The sequence below is a fragment of the Euprymna scolopes genome, chromosome 2, assembly GCF_053919585.1.
Source record: "Euprymna scolopes isolate OS-2025 chromosome 2, ASM5391958v1, whole genome shotgun sequence".
In the NCBI taxonomy this organism is placed as follows: Eukaryota; Metazoa; Mollusca; class Cephalopoda; order Sepiida; family Sepiolidae; genus Euprymna; species Euprymna scolopes.
The window spans coordinates 131,941,474-131,968,165 of record NC_136483.1 but is presented as its reverse complement, the minus strand read 5'-3'; the positions used below and the strand labels follow the sequence as shown (position 1 = coordinate 131,968,165).

The window sequence follows — 26,692 nt, the reverse complement described above, 5'->3', positions numbered from 1 at the left end:
TTATGCTGTAATGTATGAGAGAATGATGCATTCAGGGAATTGCTATTTTTTATATCTCTTCTATACACAGTAAGGCTTTTCTCAAGTCCCCGTTGAGTTCACCCACTTATATTTGATGGCAATTATGGCATGGAACAATATATATACTCGCATTAGATTGAGGTTTGTTTAGGAAATGATTTGCAGTTTTTAATACTTGTTTTATAGTTTATGATATGGTTTGTATTCTTGTCGACAAATTCTTAATGCATGTAGGACGAAACCAATTATCATGCCTGTTATCATTTTGTTTTTAGCAGGGAAGTTCGACGTTGTCCGGGATTGAACGAGGGTGTACAAATGTTCCATCCTCCCATACATTTATTGTCATCCAAATCGATAAAATTGTCTAATTTTCAATCAAATCGATTGATTTCCTGTTCAAGTTGGGGATACCTACTCCATAAGTGTACCGGGGGAAACTTTACAACATCCCCCAGTGACTTAGTCCACAATAAATAGTCTATAGTGCACTGGAGAGAATCTACTTTTGATTTTATAAAATTAGTTTTGTATAATGACTTGAATTGAATGTTCAAATGCAAAACTTAAGTATAATGATTCAGTTGTGCTCTAAACAGAAACATTCATTTCAAATTCGCACCCGTCTTATCAAAGCGATTACTGTTAGTTTAATGAAATTATATTTACATAATCACTTGAATTAAAGTTAAACGTACGAAAGTCAAGTATCATGGTTTAATTATATCCCAAAAAGGACATTCATTTTGAACGCGCCCCTGTCTTATGCAACAATTTACAGTTAATTGTATAGGCTCGACCTTTCTGCTTGTGCGATAATAAAATTTCTCAGATGCACTTGTGATGTTAGGTTGTATAAAAGTGAAAACTTTGGTCACAACCGAACTTTCTTTAATCGGATTGTTTCGATTATCGATTTTCGATACTCACCAAATGCATTCCGATACAAAATCTACGTGAAAACTTTCCCAGACACATCAAGTACATTTGTGCGAAATTTAAAAAAATCGGTCCAGCATTTCCGAATTCATAGGGATCACTCTTTCTTACACACACACACACGCACACACACACACACAGTTTCTTTTCTATATCAGTAAACAGCATGGATTATGATGTAGGTAGGAATGTATGTAATCATTTTTGTGTTGAAAGATAAATTATTTTTGGAGTTTATTATAAATTCCATTTTTCTTGGACCACTTCAATTTTAAAATATATTTTTTATGATTACGTTAATACTCAGTATATATTAATAATACTCAGTATATATTAATAATACTCAGTATATATTAATAATACTCAGTGATTTGAATGAGTTTGTTTAAGTTGGATTGCTAAGAAATCGAACGAAACTCATAACAAGCTTAGTTTCGTATTCGTTCAATTGTGTTTTCCAATAGCAAATTTAGTCATATTAAATATAAACCTTTATTAATAATATATTGTTAATATCTCCTATATTTTTTGATTAATTGTTTTCGCCAATTTTTATCCTCTTCAATCCAAGGAAAAATTCTCCAACAGTTCTTTTTTCGAGGAACGTATAAATTGTCTCTGATGAGTTGTTCAACGAAACACTTATTTTGAATGAAAAACAAATATATATTTGATTTAGAATACTCACTACCGAAAAAAAGAAAAAAAAAGAGGTTAGTAAGCCTCTCCCAACCCTCTCTAAAAATAGTTGGCTGGCGGTTTTTCTCTTTGTTTATAATCGAAAACAAAACAAGTCCATCTCTTAATAGGAGTGGACCATAAGTGGGGAAAACAAAATAATGGTGGGGCTTAAAAGTAGATGATGTCCTTTTAACATAAGATACTACACTTTGATCATATTCCGAATGCTGAGAAGTATAGAAGTCGATAAACGAGTGTTGTTTCTGTCGCTGTGTTGTCTAACCACATCCAATTTTACCACCAAACCTTTTAATTGGCTGTTTAATTCCTTTAGCATCGGAAGAGAAAGGCAAAGACGCGCGGGGAAGAATAATAATAATAATAATAATAATAATAATAAAGTCTGATATTAAATCTAGATGTTAAAAAGCAAATCTAGTTTTTTTTTTAACTTGTGCCACAAAAACAACCAAAAAGAAGATGTAAGATGCATCTAATCAAACTGTGCGTTTTCCAATGAAAATATTGGTTCAAACTTTAGTGTGACAGAGTGACAAACAAGGCATTTTATGGGCATATCTGTGCGCATCTTATCCTTTACTAATGGAGATTTTGTATCCGTGTGTCCGGAGTCGAAACTATGCCAGTGCTTTAATTAATTGTGGTATTATATTATTTCCCAATGTTCAGTCCAATGTTTTCTATAATATTTCAGACTAATGTATCATCTTTTAATGCTATATTCAGGGAAGTTCTGCTGTAATGAGACCATCTTCCCATGCATTATCTTTTCCTTTGAGAGGGAGTAGCACACGTGAACAAAAAATTGGGTATAATTGAAAACCAAACAATTAGCTACAGTCTATATGCTATCATATGTAATTAAAAAAGCATGTGACCAAGAGGAGGGGAAAATATTATTGTTAGTTAAAGTAAATAACAGTATATATACAGAATATGTATTACCTTTAGATAGGATTTTCAAGTTAATTTTTACGGTATCTTTTATTTATCAAATTGATAGGTAAAATTACATAATAGATTTTAAAAACCCACCTCAACCCCATGGTCAGAATAATGTTATTTTAGCATGGGCTGTATTCTGCATAAGTATCCCAATAACAAAACATAAAAATCAATTCACTAATGAAGACGGGATTTCAAACTCTAGCGCGAATAATGCGAACCGACAAAACTTCTCACAGAGATACGGAGACACACTTGTTATATCAACACGAATAAAATTGCAAAAAGAAAAAAAAAAAAAGAAAAATAATCTTACCTTAGTCTGGAATTTAAGATCCATAGGTATATCCACTTTTCCCAAAAGATTTAACAGGTACTCCTGAAATATCCCTGCTCGTGTTGCGAAGCTATTATTTTGCCAACAGCCTTCTAGGTTATCGAAATCAATTCCCAGTCCTTTGAGAAAAGTAATACTTTGAAAATCGAACGCTAACTGGTTCAGCCGGTTGACTAGGGCACTCCGACATAGTTCTTCATAGAGTACAAGACGCGCCACCCGGCCACACTTCGACGCTATATACGTCGCTGTCAGACCAATTGGACCCCCTCCAATAACAATAACAGTAATGCGTGCCCAGCGGCGCCTTAAAACCGTGTATATTGTCCGGGTAGCTATGAACACGATAATAACAGCGGTGGTTACAAGAAGCTCTTGTAAAAATAGGTGACGGACCATAGTCGCTGGGTCCTGCATGTAAGACAGACGTGTGTTTTCCGGGGTGTTTTTAGACGCTGTACCCACTTCCATCGCTTCATTTGAGTTTAGGTTTTGGGTACTTTTATCCACAGTGCAATGCATCATGTGGTTGTGGTTATTGTTGACGTGTTCTGTTGTTTGGGCTGCGTGGCTTAGTGTTTTTTTATGAATTAGGGCCGGTAGTCCGGATGATAATATGGAAGCTGCAAACGCGGTTGCCGAGAATAATGTAGCGTTACCTTTCGCCCTGTTGTAGTTGGCAGTGGTGGTGGCTATATCCGTGTCTGCTACAACGCCGTTCCTCTCTTGGTGACGGCAACGATGACGACGACGTTGTGCAAGAAGGGTTATGTTACTGCACACGAGATCAGCGGGGCCGTCGTTTGGCTGAGGTCGATCTTCGTTGTCGTCGTGGTCTCGAAAGTAACGACGATCGCGTCGGCGACTGCAGACGGAGAGGCTCTCTTGATAGCAGCAGATTCCAGGTTTTAGCATGAGTTTTCCGCTGGTCTTACGTTGTGGCCTTGCGCAATAGTTGGTGCGACGTTGATGGCGGTGTCGTGGTCGCCGGAACTGTGGCCGGTGATCTTCGCTCGCACTCAGCAGAGGACGACGGCAAAGGCTGTTACCGCTTAGTAGGGATCCAGAAGAGAGCCGCATGCCACAAGTAAACAGGCAGACAATAAAACACGCACTGCTTATCGTATTCTTTCTTCTCGCCTGTCTGTTTTTCTTCTGTCTTTTTCCTTTCTTTTTATATGTCTTTCTTTCCCTCTCTCTCTCTCTCTCTCTCTCTCTCTCTCGTTTGCGTGCGCTTTTTAAACGAACCTCTCCCTTTTCTTTTTAAAATTACTTAGTTATTTCCTGTCCACAGCGCTAAAGAAAAGAAAAGAAAAAAAAACATAATATTACACACAAAACAAGTTAGATGCATGCAAAAAAGAGTACTGTTGTACATTGCCCCTATCTTTCTGTCATACACGCAAACATACAGACACACACATGCGTGTGAGTGCGCAATGATAATTGCGATTACGTGGGAGCACCTAGAGAACTAAAAAAAATGAAAATAAACAATTAAATGAGAATTTTAAGTGGGGGATCAGTTTCGCATTTAAATTTAGAATTTAGGGCAGTTAACCAAATTGTATTCCTTTATTTTGCTATAGTAGATAAATTATATGCGCTTATACTTTTTTAAGCGATTACGTGTGGTTTTACGACCTTGCCAGTCTGATTTATATTTAATTGTAACAAAAATTAACAACCCTAAAAGTTAGAAATATCCGGAAATAGAGGCCCATTTTACGTTAAATTTATATACGTGACGCATATACTTCGATTTTTTTCTTTTTTCTTTCTTTACTTACAAATTTTCGGAGTGTATATACTTACCAGCCTAAAAATGTGGAATCTCATTTTTTCTGGTAGTAGTAGTGGGATGTAGTGTCAAAATTACAGAAAAAAAAGCATACAAAAAGTAACTATACACTTGTTTTCTACAACAATACCTACGTATCAGCTTCAGAAATCACGACGTTTACAAAAGTGTAAAATAAATAAATAAACGACATACGAAAAGAGAATCTTATTTAATTTTTTGGAAAAACGAAGAGTAGTTTTAAAACATGTGTGTGAATCTACAAATTCAAACAAAAACAAAGCCTTAAAAACTAATTTCTTTTAAAAACAATGCTTAAATATTAGCAAAATCAGTTAAATACGAATTTATTCATTTCATTGCTAAATATATATTTATATAATTTTGGTTCTTGCATATATATATATATATATATATATATATATATATATATATATATATATTCTTTATTTTGGTGACTTTCATTGTTATAACATTAATATCCCTCTTTTCTCTCTCTCTCTCTCTCTCTCTCTCTCTCTTTCTCTTTCTCTAAATCAATGCACGTATATAATATATATATATATATGTATGTATGTATGTACGTGTGTGTATATGTGTGTGTGTGATTTTGTCTGCCTGTCAATCTGAGGAACGGTCTTTACCTAATAAGATATACAGTAGATAATGTATATATCTATAATATAAAGCTGAATGTCTGTGTGTGTATGTGTGTGTGTCTGGTCAGGAATAGGCTCTTATATGGTTGACTATTATAGAAAACTGATCACATATAATGATAAAAGATGTACGAGACACAGGAATGGGTATGTTTGATCTGGCAGAACGGTGGTTCATTAAAATTGTGGGGTCTGCGTACGCGCCTGGTTCACAAAGTATGGAAATAAAAAATTTAAAAAATTAAAAAAAAATCGTTTACATGTGTATTTATATAGATGTATGTTTTAACTTAAATAGGGGTCGTATAATAAAATTGTGGGGTCTGTGTTCGCGCCTGTCTTCCATAGAATGGAAATAGGCACACAATTTAATAAAGACTTTTCATATCTATCTGCGTAAGTATACTTTGATAATTATGTTTCTGTTTGAAGAAATATGGTATAATAAAATTATGGGGTGTTCGTTCGCGCCTGACCTCCATAGAATGGAAATATGTCACAAAGTTTAACAAGGTTTTTTAATATAGATCCACAGAATATTGTGTTTCAATGTGAACAGGTATGGTATAATAAATGATGGGGTTTATCTATTTTATTTTTACTTTCATCATATTTTGCTTTGGTTTTGATGCCCCCAAATTCGAAGCTATCTCTTTCCAACCCTTCCTTTTCATAACCTATCATACTTTCATAAATCAATAAGTTTGGAGTTAAGAGCAATAGTAAATTAGTAGCAAATACTTTTGGGTTTGAGATTAATAGTGAATTAATAGTAAATAGGTTTTGAGATGAGAGTAATAGTAATTTAATAGCAAATAATTTTGGGTTTGAGATTAATAGTGATTTATTAGTAAATAAGTATGGACTTAGAATAATAATAAATTAATAGCAAATAATTTTCGGTTTAAGATCAGTAGTGAATTAATAGTAAATGAGTTTTGATTTAAGAGTAATAGTAAATCTGCATCAAATAATTTTGGGTTTGAGATTAATAGTGAATTATTCGTAAATAAGTTTGGAGTTGAGAACAATAGAAAATTAATAGCAAATATTTTATGGGTTTGAGATTAATAGTGAATTCAAGTTTAATAAGTGTAGAGTTAAGTGCAATAGTAAATTAATAGCAAATAATTTGGGGTTTGAGATTAATAGTGAATTATTAGTAAATAGGATAGGAGTTGAGAGCAATAGTAAATTAATAGCAAATAATTTTGGGTTGACATTATTAGTGGATAAATATTAAATAAGTTTAAATTTAAGAATAATAGTAAATTAGCATAATTTTGGGTTTGAGATTAATTGTGAATTAATCTATCTATTATATTTATTAAAGTAATATTGTTTGTGTGTGTGCACATTTCCCTAACATACTACTCTGTCACTTTTTAGTCTACAGACTCGAGATTAAACAAAAGGGTTTTTGAGATTTGTGAAAATCTTTTTAATCGGATTTTGGCTAGAAATGTTGTCGTTAAGGGGCCAAAAGTTAACGAGTTGAGCTTTGATAACTTTACCAGACTCATCTGCCAATTTTTGGTCCAAACACTAGAAATTTTAAGTATAGGTTACCAGTACATGAGTACAATCATCTTAATATATATATGCATATGCATACAAAGTTATTAAGAGTACATAGGGCCCGGGCAAAGCAGGGCTGGGCAGCTAGCTTAAAACATTTTATTTATATTATATATTATATATATATCATAAATATATTATTATTATCTATAATATAAATCTCACCTGTCTGTTCAAATGTATGTATGTATGTATGTATGTATGTATGTTTGCCTAAAACTTTCGACAAAGGCGACAGATTGTCATGAGGTCGATATCGTTTTGGAGATCGACCCTTCGAACGACAAATATCGACAAATTGGCTAAAAACATAAATGCCTTCACCTTCAACTGGGATTTTTGGTACAGAAAAGGGTCGCTTTTTTTCGCCGATATTTTCGAAAGGCATCCTCCTCTTTTCGATTGACTAGCCTTAATTTAAGCATTCGTCACCTCTAGTTTGGCGATGGACGCAACAGCAGAGACGCCAATTTTTTATTTTCACGTTCGTTTCCTCCTTCGCGGTACAGGTTCGAGCTTGCCTGCCTACTATAGCATATATATATATATATATATATATATATATATATATATATATATATATATATATATATATATATATATTGCTCAACACACACCTCCAGCACTCAGGCAACGCCGAGCACACAGTCTAGTTTTATATAAATATTATATAAACATAATATATTATGTATATATTATGTATTTATTTAAATATGTAGAGACTGACAGACAAACAAGGCCACTTTATTTACGAGGTACCTTCAATAAGTTTCCAGACTTTTTTCGTATGCCCACTTTTCTTGATAGTGCACACATGAAATTCTAGTCCCCCTTTCCAAGCAATTTCCTCCGGCTGCAATACACTTGTACCATTCCAAAACATAATTCCCATGTTAATATAATATATAAATGAGAGATAAAACATTTTGTGCTTTTAATAATCTGCTTTAGATGCACATTTACAGATATGTTTTAGTTAAAACTATGTATTAGCTAGACCTCCTCAGGCCGAACCGTTCTCAATGAGAATAAAGAACCTCAATAATTCAACATGTGTTCAAGCTAAAAAAAACGTTTATTTTAAATTGCATGATTATTAAAAATATACTTTATCTTTCGATTCGCCTTTACTTTTTGGGGGGTTTAAATATACATTATTTATTTTTGTAATAGTTTTACTAAGTTTTAGTAAGATCACGAAATGAACAATCGGTCGCTCCCATGTTTCGCGACGAGCTATGATTTTCATAAAAGGATCTGAAATCTTGACCTCATTTCCTAAGCAACCGTCCAGAGCAGAGACGAATAGCATGAACGGCCAACGCGGGCGCAGGCATACGTACATTTTGAGAAAAATAGGAAATGTTGTTAGTGAAAGGTCAGCAGAGGTTAACTCACAAGAATCGGAATGATATCGGCTCAGCTATGAGAATATATATTACATCACATGGCTCTGAGAGAGAGAGAGAGAGAGAGAGAGAGAGAGAGAGAGAGAGAGAATGAGGGAGAGGGGGGAGTAATCAGTTTAAAGCATGCAAGGATGTCGGACACATAATGAAATGGATTGCCATCAAATAATATCATATGGTTTGGAAAAAATTCTTATCATATAAATGGCACACTTTTTGAGTTTAGTATTTTAAGGGTATAAACTATATATATATATATATATATATATATATATATATATATATATATATAGTTTATACCCTTAAAATACTAAACTCAAAAAGTGTGCCATTTATATGATAAGAATTTTTTCCAAACCATATATATATATATATATATATATATATATATATATATATATATATATATATAAGGGTATTGGAAGACGAGTACTTAGTTAGTTTGAGACAATTAGAAAAAATGCACGCAACAACCAGCAAAAAAGATAACTATTTTGTTTCTGTAATGATAAGAACAAAAGTTAGATTTAATATTTAACTAAAGAAATGTTTCTCTAAGCCATCTATTAGTTTTCTCGGCTCTTTCAACGGCAGTCTTACATTTTATAATATTCTTGTAAACATTAAAAGGAGGTGACTTTTTTCAATGTAATCATATTCTATAATATAAATCTCAGGTGTCTGTTTAAATGTATGTATGTATGTATGTATTGTGTATGTCTGCCTAAAACTTTCGACACAGGTAACAGATTTACACGAGATCGGTATCGTTTTGAAGGTCGACCCTTCGGACGACAAATATCGACAAATTGACTAAAAATAGTAATTCCTTCACCCTCAATTAGGCACTTTTCTACAAAGAGGGGTCGCTTTTTCGCCGATATTTTCGAAAGTAATCCCCTTCCTTTCGATTGACTAGCCTCAATTTAAACCCTCGCCACTTCTGGTGTGGCGATGGACGTAATGGACAAGACGTCACATTCTTTTTTTTGTGTTTTTTTTTGTTTTTTTTGTCACTTTTTTTTTCTTCCTTCGCGGTACGAGTTCGAGTCTGCCTGCCTACTACCAATTTTTTCTTTTTTTTTCTTTTTTGCTCAACACATACCTCCAAACACCCGGGCAACGCCGGGCATCCAGGCTAGTCTAAATTAAATACGGGTATTTGTAAACATCACAAACACACCTGTGAAATAGATGGAAACATAATCTATACTTTTAGAAATTTGTTTTTTTTTATATCAATGATATTCTTTTATGAAAACAATCTTTCTATTCATTTAAAAAGAAAATACATTTTTTGTATGCGTCGTAGAATTGCATTAATCTGCAAAAGATCTAGCTAATTTCGTATTCTTTTAAACATTCATTTTAATTAACTCTCTATTAGTTTTTCCGGTTTTCTTATGGGATGATATTATTTAGTTAACTATTACATGCTATTATATTCATGCAGATATTCTCCATGATTGTGTAATATTTGCGTAAAAAGATTATAGTAAACAAAAACCTCTTTCTATATACAATATCGGCCATAACGGAAAAATTTTTACAATTATTCATGTATATTTAAAAAATTAGTGCATGGGTTTTTTCTGAAATACTCAGAATAAACAAATAGAACCAATGTGTATAAACTAGTACCAAAAACAAAAATAAAAATTACGATTCAATATTGAGAAATATTTTAGTTTTAAATTATATCTGTGGATTTATCCTGGCCAAAAGTTAAGGAACGAAATAGAAAATTTATTTTTAAGAGACTAAACTTTACATAAAAATAGCTAGTTTTTAATATTGGCGCTGCTGATAAGCACAACAAAGAAAAATGGCGTCACCGACTCACAAAACTGTCTCTCCAAGAAAAAAAATAATTTTAGACAATTACAAAGAAAAGAAATCAATTTCAACAATTTCTAATATCGTTCGAAGATCAAAAAGTGTTGTTCATCGTGTGATAGCTCGATATAAGAATAAAAATACATTAAAAGGATCCCCTAAAACCGGCAGACCCCCTAAAACGTCTCAAAGAGAAGATAGGATTATGGTAAGGCAGGCTCTTAGTGACCGATTCAAATCCGCAACATCAATTTCTCGTGATTTTAATGAACAGACTGGGAAAAATATATCTAGAAAAACTGTTTCTCGACGGTCAGAAACTGCTGGATTGCATCCCAGAGTGCCAAGAGGAACAAAAATAGCCGTTTGAAGTTTGCCCATGAGCATGTCGTCTGGACTGATGAACAATGGGCTAAGGTTCACTTCAGCGATGAATCCAAGTTCAATTTGTTTGGATCTGATGGAAAAAAGCATGTACGGCGTAAAGCAGGTGAACGATTATCCTCCAAATGTGTTAAAAAGACACTTAAATTCGGAGGGGGAAGTCTAATGGTGTGGGGTATGATATCCTCGGAAGGAGTTGGCCCTCTAGTTCGAATTTATGGTAGGGTTAATGCGGAGACTTATAAGCAGCTCCTTCAACAACATGTCATTGAGAGCTTACGCCTTTCATCTAATCAGCCAAGCATTTTTATGCAAGATAACGCCCCTTGCCATTAAGCTAAAAAAGTGATAAGTTACCTCGAGGAAGAAGAAATAAGAGTAATGGACTGGCCAGCGCAGAGTCCGGATCTGAATCCGATAGAAAATGTTTGGAAAATGATTAGAGAAAGAGCACAGACGAGGAATCCCCAAAATCAAAATCATTTGTGGGATTTATTGAAGGAAGAATGGGAAAAGATAAATCCTGAATTTTGCAAAAACTTATCCAGTCTTGTGGTCGAAGATGCAGTGAGGTCATAAAGAATAAAGGGATGTTCACTAAATATTGAATGAATTTATTTTTTAAAACATTTGCATTAAAAAAACATAAAGTTTCTATTTCGTTCCTTAACTTTTGGCCAGGATAAATCCACAGATATAATTTAAAACTAAAATATTTCTCAATATTGAATCGTAATTTTATTTATTATTTATTTATTTATTTTATTTTTTTTTTTTTTGGTACTAGTTTATACACATAGGTTCTATTTGTTTATTCTGAGTATTTCAGAAAAATCCATGCTTTAATTTTTGAAATATACATGAATAATTGTAAGTTTTTTCCGTTCCTTATATTATGGCCGATACTGTATATTTATATATGCGTATATATATATTTGTTTAAAGAATTTTGCTTACCAAACCTCTGTCAGTTTTTTGTCTACAGACATGAAACTTAATATATAGGGTATTTGAACCCATGCAAAACTTTATATTTGGGGTTTAGCCAGGGAAAATCGATGCAAAAATGTGAAAGTAACAAAATGGAATTTACCAGAAAAAGGTCGAACGACGGCATTACAAATATGCATGCGTAACGTAATAGCTATTGGTCCATGTTTTTATTTTTAGCCTTGCAGCAAACATGTCTTCATAGCTCAGTCATTAACGTCAAAGGAAAACGTAAATCGTAAGCTAAACGCTGGTGGTGCACGAGTCATTTTAAAAACTTTTTTCAACCATTACTATATATTGTTTCGATATAATATAATAATAAATACGAAATCTACATTAATAAAAAAAATATCATATTTAAGCGTATTTTACGATCGTGCATGCCGGGATGCCTGCTCGTTACTTATATATGTTTATGAATAATTAATAATACGTGTAAGTAGTAGTAGTGGTAGGAGTAGTGGTAGGAGTAGTGGTAGGAGTAGTGGTAGTAGTAGTAGTAGTAGTAGTAGTAGTAGTAGTAGTAGTAGTAAAGGTATGACTGGAAAAATACCACGAACAATAATAATGAAAACAGCTGAAATATTAAAGAAAACCCTTGAATGTGGAGACTAATACACACGAACCACAAGCGTAGACCAGAAAATCTGCTACAGACAAAACATGAAGCGCTACATGGAACCAATAAGATTGAAGCTGTATAACTATAAGTTCTCCAACCCCACCCCATCCCCCATTACCACATCACTGCCCCCCCCCAAAAAAAACAGTGAGACCGAATATCCAAGTAGTCAAAGAGGAAAGACTTAGGAGTGAGCACTGACCAGACCTCCACTGTATGAGTGCGAAGAGAACTGGATCTTGGGGATGCTTATTTCCACTCAAATTCCAGTAAAGACCAATGGCCACTGCCAGTGAGAAATCAATGGCAAGCAGTTGTTGCGATAATACAAAATTATTTGCAAATGTTATCGAAAGAGATGGGGAGTACTGGAAAATCTAAGGCGACTTGTTGTCACTCAGCTTCCAGGGAACACCACAGGCTGTATTCAATGAGATCTTTGATGACCTGTGTGAGAGCCTCTTGTGAGCCAATAATAAAAAAGGTATTTGCTAATAAAAATAAAATATAAACGTTACAGAAAGTTTAAATTATTCAATTTGAAATGTCTCTATTAATTTTAAATATGTAAAAGAAAAATTTGTAAAACTGATTATCTAAAATGCCTTTAAAGTTAAAAATAATAAAGAATTTAATTATATATAACAATGTAATATAGTAAATACCAAACGCGCGCATGTGTTTATTAAAAAAAAAAAAGGTCGTGTGCTTTTATAAGCACGATTAAATAAAAAAAATAAACTAGTCAGATCTGTAGTTTAGCTTTATATATATTGTAAGAACGGACAGAGTTAAAGGTATGCCATCTTGAAATAGAAAAAAGCATACAAACATTCAGAGGGGCGGAAAATGGAATTCAAAAGAGTAGGATTATTTTAAATCCTATCAGGCCGCCCGACGTTGCTTGCTTGTAAAATGCACTTAAATATTATATTTTAATTTATGCTGATCTCATATTTATTATTATTATTATTATTATTATTATTATTATTATTATTATTATTATAAAACGAATTCTCTATTGAATATTATATTGTACCCAATATATAATAGTGGACGCCCAGCGTGACCAGGTCGTAAAATACGTTTCAATATGATATTTTAATTTATGCAGATTTCATATTTATTATTATAGAGCCAATACATTATTGCTTATGATATTGTACCTAATATAAAATAGTGATTTCAAAAGTTTAAATAAAATATTACTTTTAGTTACTAACTAAGATTTTTAGTTACTAACTTAGATTCTAACTAGAATCGAAACTAAAAGATACAGCACTCCAGCTTTATTCGTTACCATCTGAGCTAACAACAATTTGATATGAGAACTTGCAAAAGTTAACCGATTTACCATATAAATGTATGCGCATGCGTAGAAGGTATACATTTAGTCGACTTATTCCTGCTTATTTCATTTGTTTTTCAATATTTCTCACTTAACAAGTATTTTTACCGGTTAAAAATTATATCGAATTTGTTCCACAGGTCCATCTAATAGTTTCAAGTATGTAAATTAAAAATTGACAGCGGATACCGTTCCTCAGACGGACAGAGAAGCTCATTTAAAGAGCTGGACAATTTTTTTTTTTTAATTTCACACAAAGGTACTCGATAAATCTGGGAGTGTTCGTACGTAGGCTTTTTATCGGAATGTGACTAATAAGTATCGAAAATCGATGATCGATACAAACCGATTTTATTTTTAAAAAATGGACGATTTTATTGATTTCTACGACAATAACAGAATGGAAGGTTGGAACATTCAATTCCGGACAACGTTACTAGTTGAAAAATAAAACGAAGAATTCGTAAATATATCATTGATTCACTTCAATGACATATTGTTCTTATTTAGGTATAATTTGAAGTTAGAATATATTGCGATTAAATGATAATGTTACATTAAGACATTTTTATTTCTTTTAAAAAATTAAATTTGGAAAATGTTTCGTGGAATATATATATATATATATATATATATATATATATATATATATATATATATATATATATGTATGTATGTATATATGTGTGTGTGCGCGCGTTTGGATGTATACTAAAAACATTTATTAAAGGTTATGATTTCAAAATATATATTAAACATAAATAAATAAAATTTGTAAAATTTGCGGAGAACGCTCTGCTTTATGGTTGTTTTTAAAATGGAACGGAAATTAAAATTTCGTTCCGTTTTACTCCTCACTCCTCACAAAAAAAGAGTTCGTGTGAACTTATACTATTTATTAGACTTGGTTGTATTTTTTATGTTTGTTAGTGTCTTTTCTGTCGGTGTGATAACGCCAGTTACCCTATATTTACATGAGAGGTAAACTCTATCTTTGTGACAGAACCGCAATAAAACAATTCTGGACTTGGTGTTGCCAAGAACACCACAATATAAAAAAATGTCTCAAAAAGATTACACACCACGTGGGACACAGAAGAAAGCTCTGCAGGTGCTTCTTCGGTGATCCTGTGACTGTTGGCTCATTTAATTTCAGAAATAAGAATATCACTGATACTGAACAGGTAAGTACTTCCTCTAAATGCAGTTACCAAAATAATAGAGATCAAACACAACGCAACTAAAATAAGCAACATAAAACAAAAATCCAGAGGAAAAAATGAACGATAAAAGAAAATAGACTAATAATGGAATGTTATGGCAGAAGCCATCCCAAAGAACGAGGCTATCGGAAACAAATGAAAGATTTATGAAGCATGTCTATTGACTACGATACCACTAAACAAAGTATCGCGGACCACGCGAAATTTACTCTCAGGAAAAGTTTGCTTTCAAATTTGAACTGATTGAAATACAACGAAAATTAAATTATGGAATAGATCAACCCAATTACAGGAGATTAAACCTGACCTTTTATTTTTAAGCGAAACTGGCATTGGACAGACTATTTCCATAAATGAGTTCGTAATTAAAGGACTAATTAATTAACTTAACTTCTAAATCTGACCCCCCCCCCAAGATCGCCATGGGCATGGAATATGTGCCTATATAAAAGATGGCTTTCCATGTGGTAGAGATATCTCCAGAGAAGATCCTAACTTACCCTATATGTGTTTCCGGGTTGCACTAGCTCACACTATTGCATTTATATTTGCTCTCTATCGCCCCCATAACAGCCGAGTTACTATCTTTGAAAGCATATCTGAGAAAATTGACAAAGTCCTATCTGCTTATCCTTCAGCTAACATTCACGTATGTGGGGACTTCAATGTTCACAACGTGGAATGGTTGATCCACTTAAACAAGACCGATGATGAGGGGAGGTTCTGTTATGATTTGTCCATTATTTATGACCTCACTCAGATTGTTCATGAACCCACCCGTGTGCCCGACAATGACGGCCAGTATGCGAGTCTACTAGATCTTTTTCTCACAACTTGCTCTGAACTATGTTCAGTTTCTGTTCAGTCTCCTCTTGATCTTCCGCCCACTCTGTTGTATCAATTAAGATAAAAATGAAATATAATAAGTCCCCAGATGTACCTCTTCATCGTACAGTATATCGATACACTATGGCTGACTGGGATAGCGTCCGTACATTAATATCGGATCTACTTCTGCGTTCCATGTTTAAAAAGGATGTGTCCTGTATAGTATCAGATCGGACGGAATGGTTAATTGTAGGTATAGACCGTTTCATACCCTCGAAAAGGTTCCAGCAAAAACCTAACAGCCAGCCATGATTTTCTCCAGAATGTGCTGCTGCCATTGCGCACAGAAATCACTTTTTCCACTGCTTCCAACGTAATAGATGTATAGAAACTAAAGCCGCTTTCAGGACTGCCAGCAACCATTGTAAGAAAGTAATAAAGAACACAAGAGAGTTGTATGCTCAGTCCATAAAGTCCAAAGTAGCTGAGCAGCGATTTGGTTCCCATCAGTTTTGGCAAATGGCAAACAGAATCCTGAACAGAAGCGTGTGCTCTATCCTAAATATCATCAATGGACCTGAGGTAATCTCGTCAGCATCAGATAAAGCAAAACTTTTTGCCAAGAACTTTGCAGATAATTCTACCCTTTGTGACCAAGGTCGCCCCCCCCCAATATTTCCTCCTGTATCAGAAAACACGCTTTGTGCTATATATATATATATATATATATATATATATATATATATATATATATATCTGTACGTGATGTTGCCAAGCTAATCAAAAATCTTGATTCCAGTAAAGCAACCGGCCCTGACGGTATTCCGATTATAGTACTCAAAAAACTTCAACCAGAACTAGCGCCCATACTTACAAAACTGTTTAAACGTTGTCTTTAGGAGAATTGCCTTCCATCACCCTGGAAAATCTCATAAGTATGCCTCGTATTTAAGAATTCAGGTGATCGCTCATCCTCCTTTCAGTACAGGCCAATAGGTCTCCTATTCGTCATGAGCAAGTTGATAAAATCTGTGTTAAATAGAGAAGTAATCAACCATCTCAGCAAAATAACCTTCTTAGTGACACACAGTATGGTTTCAATTCTGCTAGATCTACAGCAGATGTGCTTACAGTTATATCTCATAGGATTAGTGAATCTCTCGACGGAGGCAACCTTTCTAGGGCAATTGTTCTGGACATATCTAAAGCCTTTGATAGGGTATGGCATGAGGTTTACTTCACAAGATATCTAGCTATGGTATAGCTGTAAATGTCTTCTCAATTATTAAATCATTTCCTTCTGACAGGGTCATAAGAGTAGTAGTTGATAGCAAAAATCAGAAGTTCACAGTATTAATGCTGTATTCCCTAAGGGGTCCATCCTGGGCACAACTCTTTTCATGATCTACATTAATGATCTTCCAAATCACATCCTTACATCATTTGTAGACATTTATGCTGATGACACTACTATCTATGGTAGCACATCTAGTCAGTAAACGACTAAGTTTGCTCCGATTCTCTCTCCTCTAATCTTGAGCACGTGCTAAAATGGGGAAAGGAGTGGCTGGTTACTTTTAATACATCTAAAACCAAGCTTCTCTCTTTATATCATCAACATCCTGATCCCCATCTGGCATCAGTTGAAATGAATGGCTTTCGTCTTGAGGAGACCTCAAGTTTTGACAAGCTTCTAGGCTTGACCTTTGCTCCTGATCTTAAATGGAACAGGTACATCAAATCTGTTGCCAAGGCCGTTGGAAAAATTGTGGGATCCTTCTATCGCTCAGTAGATACATCACTGCTGATGCAATTCTCTATCTATATAAGAGCCAGGTACGTCCAAGCATGGAATACTGTTGCCACATCTGGGCAGCAGCTGCTAGAAAGGATTTCCCTGCCTTGGTAGGGTTCAAAAAGACTGCTGTATCCTTATTTTCATGGAAAGTGTTCGACTGAGCTTCAGTCTATTGTCCCCCCTCGCCAAACTTTCACAAGAAACACTCGCCTAGCTGAAAAAACAATCAATAATTCCCCCCACTCGTTATCTGTACCTAAACCTAAACGTAGATTCCATGAACAAAGCTTCTTTCTTAGAACTGCACGCCTGTGGAATTGTCTTCCATTTTCCTGCTTTCCAGCTGACTACAATATGGTTGTCTTCAAGTCTAATGTAAACAAGTTCTTGATGAGCCGTTCCACTTGTTAACAAATTTACTGAATTTCCATTACTAACGATTACTATATTGTCCAATTTCTACTGTACACTCTTTAACCCTTATACTCGAGTGCCCTCTTGACCTTGATAAGTGGTGATGCCTATTTAAAAAAAAAAGATCAAGAAACGTCGTTCAGTGAAACCCCACGGATAGAGACTTCCCATGTAGGAGACATCCAAATTTAAAACGATGTAAACGTCGAGACCGAGATATATGAAACAAAAGTAACTGAGAAGGAAGCAGCCTAATTAGAAAGCATCATAAAAATTATGAACGAAAAAGAAAAAAAAAACTCCTACATATCCCAACAGCTACAAGTACAAACTTAAACAATTTTATTCATACAGATGCCACGCGATAAGTATGAAATTAAAAGGGAAAAATAAAATAAAAAACAGGAATTCAAACTGGAAACTCAAACTTTAAATGAAGCTAAAGTCCCCCCCCCCAAAAAAAAACCTGAAGACGAAGAAAGAAGAATTGAAGATGAAACTGTCAGTTGGAATCTTATAGCCGGTATATTAAACGATTAGAACCAACTATATCAAACCACGGATCAACAAGACAAAAAGGAGGACACGATAAAAAAACATAAGTGAATGCAGCAAACTCGCCCCAAATAAATTCATTATAGACACTATCTAATGAAGAAACTGGAAACTGTGAAAACAACTGCATCTTGAATACACGGAAAAATGGTACAAGCATAAACCTCCAGCAGCACTTTAAAATAAAATAATAAAATAATAAAAATACCAATCTATGACGGGCATAGGCAGCACACACACACACACACACACACACACACACACACACACACACATATATATATATATATATATATATATATATATATATATATATATATATATATATATGATGGGGTGATTTCCATATTTTCCAGATTCTGATACAATTACCGATTCCGATTCTTATGAATCTCTAAATATTCAACTATGAAGTTGTCATTTTTCTCTGATTACCATAGAAACACATGTCAATGTCAACATATTTTCTCAAACGTAAAAACATACATGTGAAGGTGATTTATAGATGTTCGTTATACTGATAGTTTAAAATCAATAAACATTGATTATTTTATTATTACTACAAACAGTGAGAGATTTTGTTTTAAATAAAATGAAATGAAAGCGATAATTAAAGGAATCGTTTTAGGTATCAGAAAATACGCACAAATTTTTTCCGATACCACAAAAAGTCTCGATTATTTTCGATTCCCGATTTCGATGCCACATAAAATCTCGATTTTTCTGATTTCTATTCCGATTCTGATTAATCGGCCCAATAGTGTAGTATATATATATATATATATATATATATATATATATATATATATATATATATATATAGTGAGAGTAGAAAGAAAGAGAGATAGCGTTAGTTTTACATTTTAATGGTTTTGTTATTTTTTTTGTCCTTAATTTCTACATGATTTCGATGGCACTCCCAATTTTTTTATGCCTTTTTCCTTGATTATGCACTCAATAATTCCTAATGAGAAATTTAATAGTTTTGTATTTTACTCAACACGCATACAGGATCATTTAAATTTGTATTACTTAACATCACTCAAAATCGAATGTAAAGCAATGGTTTCTGTATTAATATATGTGTATCTAAAATATATATTTTTTTAATTCAAGTGTACGAGTGTGAGTTTGAGTGTGGTAAAGTTTACAAAAAGAATTATGTTACTCATCGGGTTTCTGAGAATATATAAATTTATAATGCAAGGTTTATTATTTAGGAGTGTATCCTGTGTGTTCAAAATTATATATATATAATTTCACAACATAATGCTTCCGATAACATCTATCCAAAATATTATCACACCAACTAATTCGAATATCTTAAATCACTTATAATATTGTAAATAATAATTCTAAAACAACAGAGGCATCTTCTAAATCTTATATTTAGTCTTCGTTCACACATCCGTATGATTAAAAATAAATGAGACCGAGTAGTCCGGGAGAAAGGAAAGATCGAGGAGAAAGCACTGACGAGACTCCCGCTGGACAAGTGCGAAGAGAACTGGGACCTTGGGGAGGCTTATTGCCACTCAAATTCCGGTGAAGACAAATGGCCGCTACTAGTGAGAGATCAATGGTAAGCGGCTGTTGCGATAACGCAAAGTCATTTGCAAATCTTATCGAAGGAAGTGGAGAGTACTGGAAACCTGGCGAGACTTGCTGTCACCCAGCTTCCAGGGAACACCACAGGTTGCTATCAATGAGAGATTTGATGACCTGTATGAAAACTCCTTGTGAGCTGCTGCTGCTGCTGCTAATAATAATAATAATAATAATAATAATAATAATAATAATAGTTGTTGTCGCCGCCGTCGCCGCCGCCGCCGTCGCCGCCGCCGTCGCCGCCGCCGCCGTCGCCGCCGCCGCCGCTGATTTCACACAATCTCTTCATATCCAGTTTGAGTTGGTTCTGGATTTTGAGTGTGTGTGAAAGGAAGGACGAAAGTAAGGGAAAAAGAACGAATTTATGCACTCATTACTTATATGCGATGAACTTTTATTGACATTAATTACATATTTATATTCCATAAATGTATCGGACTGTTTTACTTATCTTGTTATTCTAAAAATCTTACGCTGAATTTACGAGATTTTACGAGGTTAAGCAACATTCAGCCGGGTTAATCCGTTTGGAACTACCACGTATCCTGAGTTTGGAAACAAAGATTACTGTAAAGCTATTCTAATATCACTAGGAAATGTATGTAATTTCCCCCTCATAACTATGGGTGAAATAGTAGGGTAAATGAGACTCTCAAGACTTAGTTGAGCTATAATTCTAAAAGAAGGAAAACTAGGAAATTCGCGTTTTCAAGTATTGTTTGGGATGTTCTTTCCTGCCGAATTCAAGCAGTGTCGAATCAATAGATTCGCTTATTCTAACTTTAACATTGAGGAAATGCGCACACTTAAACTCGCGCCTGCCCCCCCCCATCTATAGAAAAACAATTGCCGAGGCATACTTTTAGAAAATGTGCAGCTTATGTAAAAACGGAAAAAGATTATTATCAACAAAAGTGTGCGTGGATACAGACAAAAAACAAAGGAAGACAAAAAGAAGAAATACGCTGTCAGTTGTAAAATAATAATCGCATCTATTGATATATTTACATTATTTTAGATAGTATACATGACGGACGAACGTATACTACGTTGATCTAGTAAAAAAGAGGTAATGCCTGGAGGATGATATCAATACGAACGAACATATACTACAGTAATCCCTCTAAAGAAGGACATAATACTCGAGAGGATTGTATCATAATGACAGAACAGATACTACACTACATCCCTTCCTCGAAAAAAGTAAGATGATCTGCCTGAGACAATTACATAATGATAATTGAATAATCACATAATTATACTACAACGTATTATATATGAGATTCCCATTTCCTTAGTTACTACACCGAAGTATAAGAGAGGACGTCACTCTTTCCTAAGACTGCACTACTTACCCTCGTCTTATAATGCTGAGTGTTTAGCAAAGGAGGTCGAGTAGTATTTTAAACGTTTGGTATGACTCCACCAATGATTGAACTCAGGTCTATCAGTCTATTATCGAACACTCTTATTATTATGCTATAATGGTATAATGTATACATATCTGAAAAGGTAATAATAATAGAACTACCCCTCCTTTAAAAGAAGAATAGATAATCTCTGTGCGGATAGTATCACAAAACACACAACATATACTACACTATCTCACCATCCCAAAATGGGTTCATGCTTGAGATGTTGGTCTCATGACGACAGAATAAATATGTGCTAAATTACTTTCATGTTTCATTCTTAACAAAGTTAAGAAGTACAGGGTGATCCAAAAAACAAAAACAAAAGCTAAATGGAGGTCATCTAGAACATATGCTGTAGAACGGAGAAAAAAAGGCCAAAGACCCTAGTGTTTTGATGTGATATTTTGAATATAATAAACTAGTTATGACCAAAGTTTCATTTCATTCGGACAAAACATTAAGAAACGGGGCCTAATTAGAGTTGGGGCCCGTTTTTTGGGGGGTCACCCTGTAATCCCCGGAGGGTAACATAATGACAGCTGAACAGTTGCGATACATACACTGAACTGAGCATTAAATGACTAACAGATATTCCAGACCTTAAAAAACTTCACTAAAGACGTATCTTCTTTTTCAATTCGTTTTTATTTTATTTATTTATTTATTTATTTATTTATTGGCGTGCATCTTTTTAAAATTTGATTTTTATGTTTTATTTTACTTCCTGTCACACATACACACAAAAAAAAGTCTGGCTAATGGTATTTACCATAGCATGAATGACAATAAGCATGTTGGTGTGCTCCAGCAAATCTCACATCACATATGTATATGTATTTATGTTTATGGAGGTTGCTTGTGTAGAGTTTTTTTCTATCTTTTTTTTATAATCGAATCACTGCTTATTAAGGTTCGCAGCCCTCTCGGGATAAGAGTTAATAAGTTTGATAGGTGAACGATGAAACACTGATGGGATTAGTAACGATGGTCTATAACTGCCGAGAAAGTGACTATTTAAAGGGATGTGTTTACATTTACGGTAGACAGTCCCACAGGCGGACAGTTCTAGGAAATATAAATCGAATTTCCGCATAATTCTAGAAACACTGAGTGAGAAGGCGAATTTATTAAAAATGGGTGTAGCTGGACGAGTTGTTGTTGTTGCTGGTGTGGTGGTGGTGGTGGTGGTGTGTGTGTGTGTGTGAATGTTTTACAGTTAGCTTTGTGCATGTAAGCGTTTGGTATTTCTTACTAAGTGTTAGTATAAGAGTCGCCGCGAGTGATTACTCTCTGGCAGAAACAAGTGGCGGTTTGTGGAGTCTACTGACTACGGTTTCTCCAAATTTTCAGTATTATTCGTTTTTTTTTTTGTTTTTTGTTTTTTTTTTTCGTTCTCGCTAGTCCTTTATTGAATCATTGTTGACAACAATTGTACGCTTTCTCCGGAATGTCAGAGATAATACTATTTATTAGATTTTTAATAGTTTTCGTGCCCTTCCAGTCTAAGATTGCTACTTAGTCACTACGTTTTCTTTCACACGAGGCACTACCAGTGATCGCTCATTGGTAATAAAAACTGGCGTTGCCTATAAGATTTTAGTGAAAGCAAGTCTCTCCCAATTAAGTGCATTCTCCGCCTCTTTCGATAATCGGTGTAAATTAATTCGTGTTATTGCGACAGCTGTTTACTACTGGTTCCTCGTTGATATTAATTGTTAGCTTTCTATGGAATTTAAGTAGCTATGAGACTTCCCAAAATTTCTGTACTTTCCACATATTTGCAGTTGATGTCGCGTTGCTGCTCCACCTTCTAGGTCGTTTTATCTTCATGGACCCTTCACAATCGTTGAAAACTGATACAAGCATTTGAGGATACATTATTATTATTATTATTATTATTATTATCATCATCATCATCACCACCATCACCATCATCATCATCATCATCATTACTACTACCACTACTACTACTATCATTATTATTATTATTATTATTATTATTATTATTATTATTATTATTATTATATGCCTATATTATATAGGCATGAAAATTGTTAAACAAAATGTTTTTACTATAGGCTTTAAAAATAAAGGTACAAGATTCAATTTGAAATTTATTTATCTTCAAAGTGAACTTTTAGAAATTTTACAAAGTAAGGTATAAAAATTTAATTTAAATTGAATCAAAAATTACCTTGGACTTATTTTATGTAATGTACATTCCGTTGCACTTAAAAAACATTGAACATTTTATATCTATATCACTAATTGCTAGATGAAAGATAATGTTTTTAAATTGCAACAAAGTGTACATTACATAAAATAAATCCAAGGTATTTTTTTATTCAATTTAAATTAAATTTTTATACCTTTCTTTGTAAAATTTATAAATTGAATCTTGTACCTTATTTTTAAAGCCTATAGTAAAAACATTTTGTTTAACAATTTTTATGCCTTGGATGAAATGCTTTTCTAACTTGTATCTTATCTTTTTAAGATTATATTTTAAAACTCTCCTTCTCTCTATTTCAGTTTGTATTTCTCCTTACACCACAACTCATTTTTGCAATCCCCTCTTTGTATTATTGCAGGTCTGAATATTTTCTCCGTTTCAATTCGTATTTCTCCTCACACCGCAACTCATTTTTGCAACCCCCTCTTTGTAATACAGGTCTGAATAATGAGAAAATTAAATTTTTTTTAACAAAAACTTTAAAATAACTTTTTTAAATTAAATTTTTTAAACTTCTTTCAGAATAGAAAATCTTTAAAATTTAATAAGGAACATATTTCGCATAGGTTTCATTAACAAATAACGAGAAAAATAGAGATGAAAATTTCGAAAGGACTCTATAACTGGTTACGGTCCTTGCCAGCGAAAGTCTATGTTATTGTTATTCTATTATTATTATTATTATTATTATTATTATTATTATTATTATTTAAAACATTTTGTGTCCTGCTCTTTCGCGCGAGGAATAATATAAAAATTAATTTTCAGCAATAATTTTACATGCGATATTCATTATCATAATATCGGAAAATCTACAATTTCGTTTGTTTTTAATTTGATTGTTTGTTTGTTTTTTTTTTAAGAGAAAACGCCGGGCGAAATAATATGCCTTTTAATGACGCCATATTTTAATGTTAGTAAACGTTCGTTTATAAAGCGAAGAACTAGATTCCGGAATATGATGATTTTTAGAACTCAGCCAATCAAAATGAACGGACTTTGATGAGGCAGCCTTTAATATTTATGAATCGGAAATTTTCAAAATTATGTTAGGTCTATGTATGTGTGAGCCAGTTACGGTCGGTGTAATCACATAAAAGTGGAACGTGTAGAAGTCGTCCTCGTGACAACTTGTAGAAGTGGTAGGACTAAATATTTAGAGAGAAAATAAGGACTCCTTCCTCGAAAGATATTGCGATTATGATGATGTCGCTCATAGGATGCAATGTGTATTTTATTATCAAGACTGAATGTGTTTACAATGATATTCGAAAGCAACATTAGATAGTGGCTATTAGCCTAGATGTATTGAATTTGTATGTTGCATCTGTTGTTGCAAGCCTACGATACTTTGGCCCATAGGGGAATTACTGCAGTCATTTAATAATCTATGGAGAGTAGTAGTAGTAGTAGTAGTAGTATATTATATTGTTATTATTATTAATAGTAGTAGTAGCAATAGTAGTAAAAGTATTAGTAGTAGTCGTATTAATAGCAGTAGTATCACTGCTGGTACTTAATTCGTCGTATAGATTATATTGCACAGTCCAAAGTCCATCAGATTTATTGAAAAGGAATAATGACGACGAAAGATATGGTCATTCATCGAAACAATGTATAAAATTTTAATTTGTGTTCTTTTTTATGTTATCCATAGTGATTAGACATTGAATAGAAGACTTGCAGCGACGCAATAGCATCAAATCAATTAGTTAACCGTTTACAATAATTACTGTATTTTGATATTGAATAAACTTAAAAAGGGTGATATGCAGTAAAATACCCCAAAAAACAAATCGATATAAAAAGAATAATGCAACAGTTATTACACCATATAGTTAGTTGTTCGCTTATATTATTATTATTATTATTTCATTTCTCTTTTGTATTTTCTTATACTATAACGTATTATATATGAGGTTCCCATTTCATTAGTTACTACACCGAAGTAGAATGTTTAGCAAAGAGGGGATCGAGTAGTATTTTTAACCTTTGGTATGGCTCAAGCGAGGCTTGAATTCAAGTCTCCCAGTCTATTAGCGAAGGCTCTTACTATTATGCTAATTAGACATAATGCATTAAATATATGAAAATGTCATTATGCCATAAAGCTTAAAGTAAATCACCTAATGAATCGTTTCTGCATTAAATAACTCCAAAGGTTAGATATGCCGTAAAACAAAACAAAACAAAAAAAATAATCCAGAATTACCTGACATTACAATCAGGCTGGTCGATCTTAGGAGGCACACGTTCTCTTTAAGAAAGGATTAGTTTAGTACTAATCGCCTAGAGCAACTATTCGCGAAAATACTGGCGGAAAATCGCAGGCATTTTTATAGGCTACAGTGCATTTACTCTAGTACGCTAGGTTTTCAAAACCCGGCATGACCTTTGTATTTAACCTTTTCGCTGAGTAATAGATAAAAAGAGGCTCGGTAGGAAACCTCGGAAAGTGATATTAACCTTCCCCAATGCATATTTTCCTTATTTAATATTTAAGCACATGCATCTTTTTACCGGGCAATTGTGCAGATGTACAGAATGGTTACCGCTCACCATGCCGTGTTTTAATTCCGTAGACGCTACTTCGTCACTTTCACTAATACTTTTGAAAAAGGTAAGAATCCGTATGTCAGTCATGTGTAAAGTAGTAGCGTGGGCTTAACTCTTAGGTCTTGGATATGACCTTAAACTATATCCGATGGTGAGGCCTCAGCTTGTGGGCTTTGGGGAGTGTGGAGTCACCCTTTAATTGCCATTGCTCCCAGGTCCACTCTGACCCAGAGTGATAGTAACTGTTAGGGTTCCAACAATGGGTTAAATAGAAACCGACTTGAAAAAAAATATATATATATATTCTATTAAAAAGCTTTTTCTTCAAAATCACTGGATTCGGCGTTAAATAACCTGAAAAGGTTTGATGTGTCGTAAAACAAAAACAACCAACCAACCAACCTAAACTCTTAAGCCTTTCGGAACTAGTCCAGAAGAAGAACTCCGAAATAAAACATCATTTTTCTTTGCTTATCTTGGACATGCAT

The 26,692-nt window shown here is 33.7% G+C and overlaps 1 protein-coding gene across 1 annotated transcript in view; it reads right to left on the bottom strand.

Moving 5' to 3' along the window:
* The window catches only part of LOC145296156 (uncharacterized), a 743,526-nt gene that overhangs the window by 655,522 nt on the left and 61,312 nt on the right, over window positions 1–26,692 (bottom strand). The window contains exon 2 of the mRNA XM_080142365.1: window positions 2,924–4,240. Coding sequence (XP_079998491.1) covers window positions 2,924–4,024 — 1,101 coding nt within the window. The 5' untranslated portion in view covers window positions 4,025–4,240. The remainder of the gene's footprint in view (window positions 1–2,923; window positions 4,241–26,692) is intronic.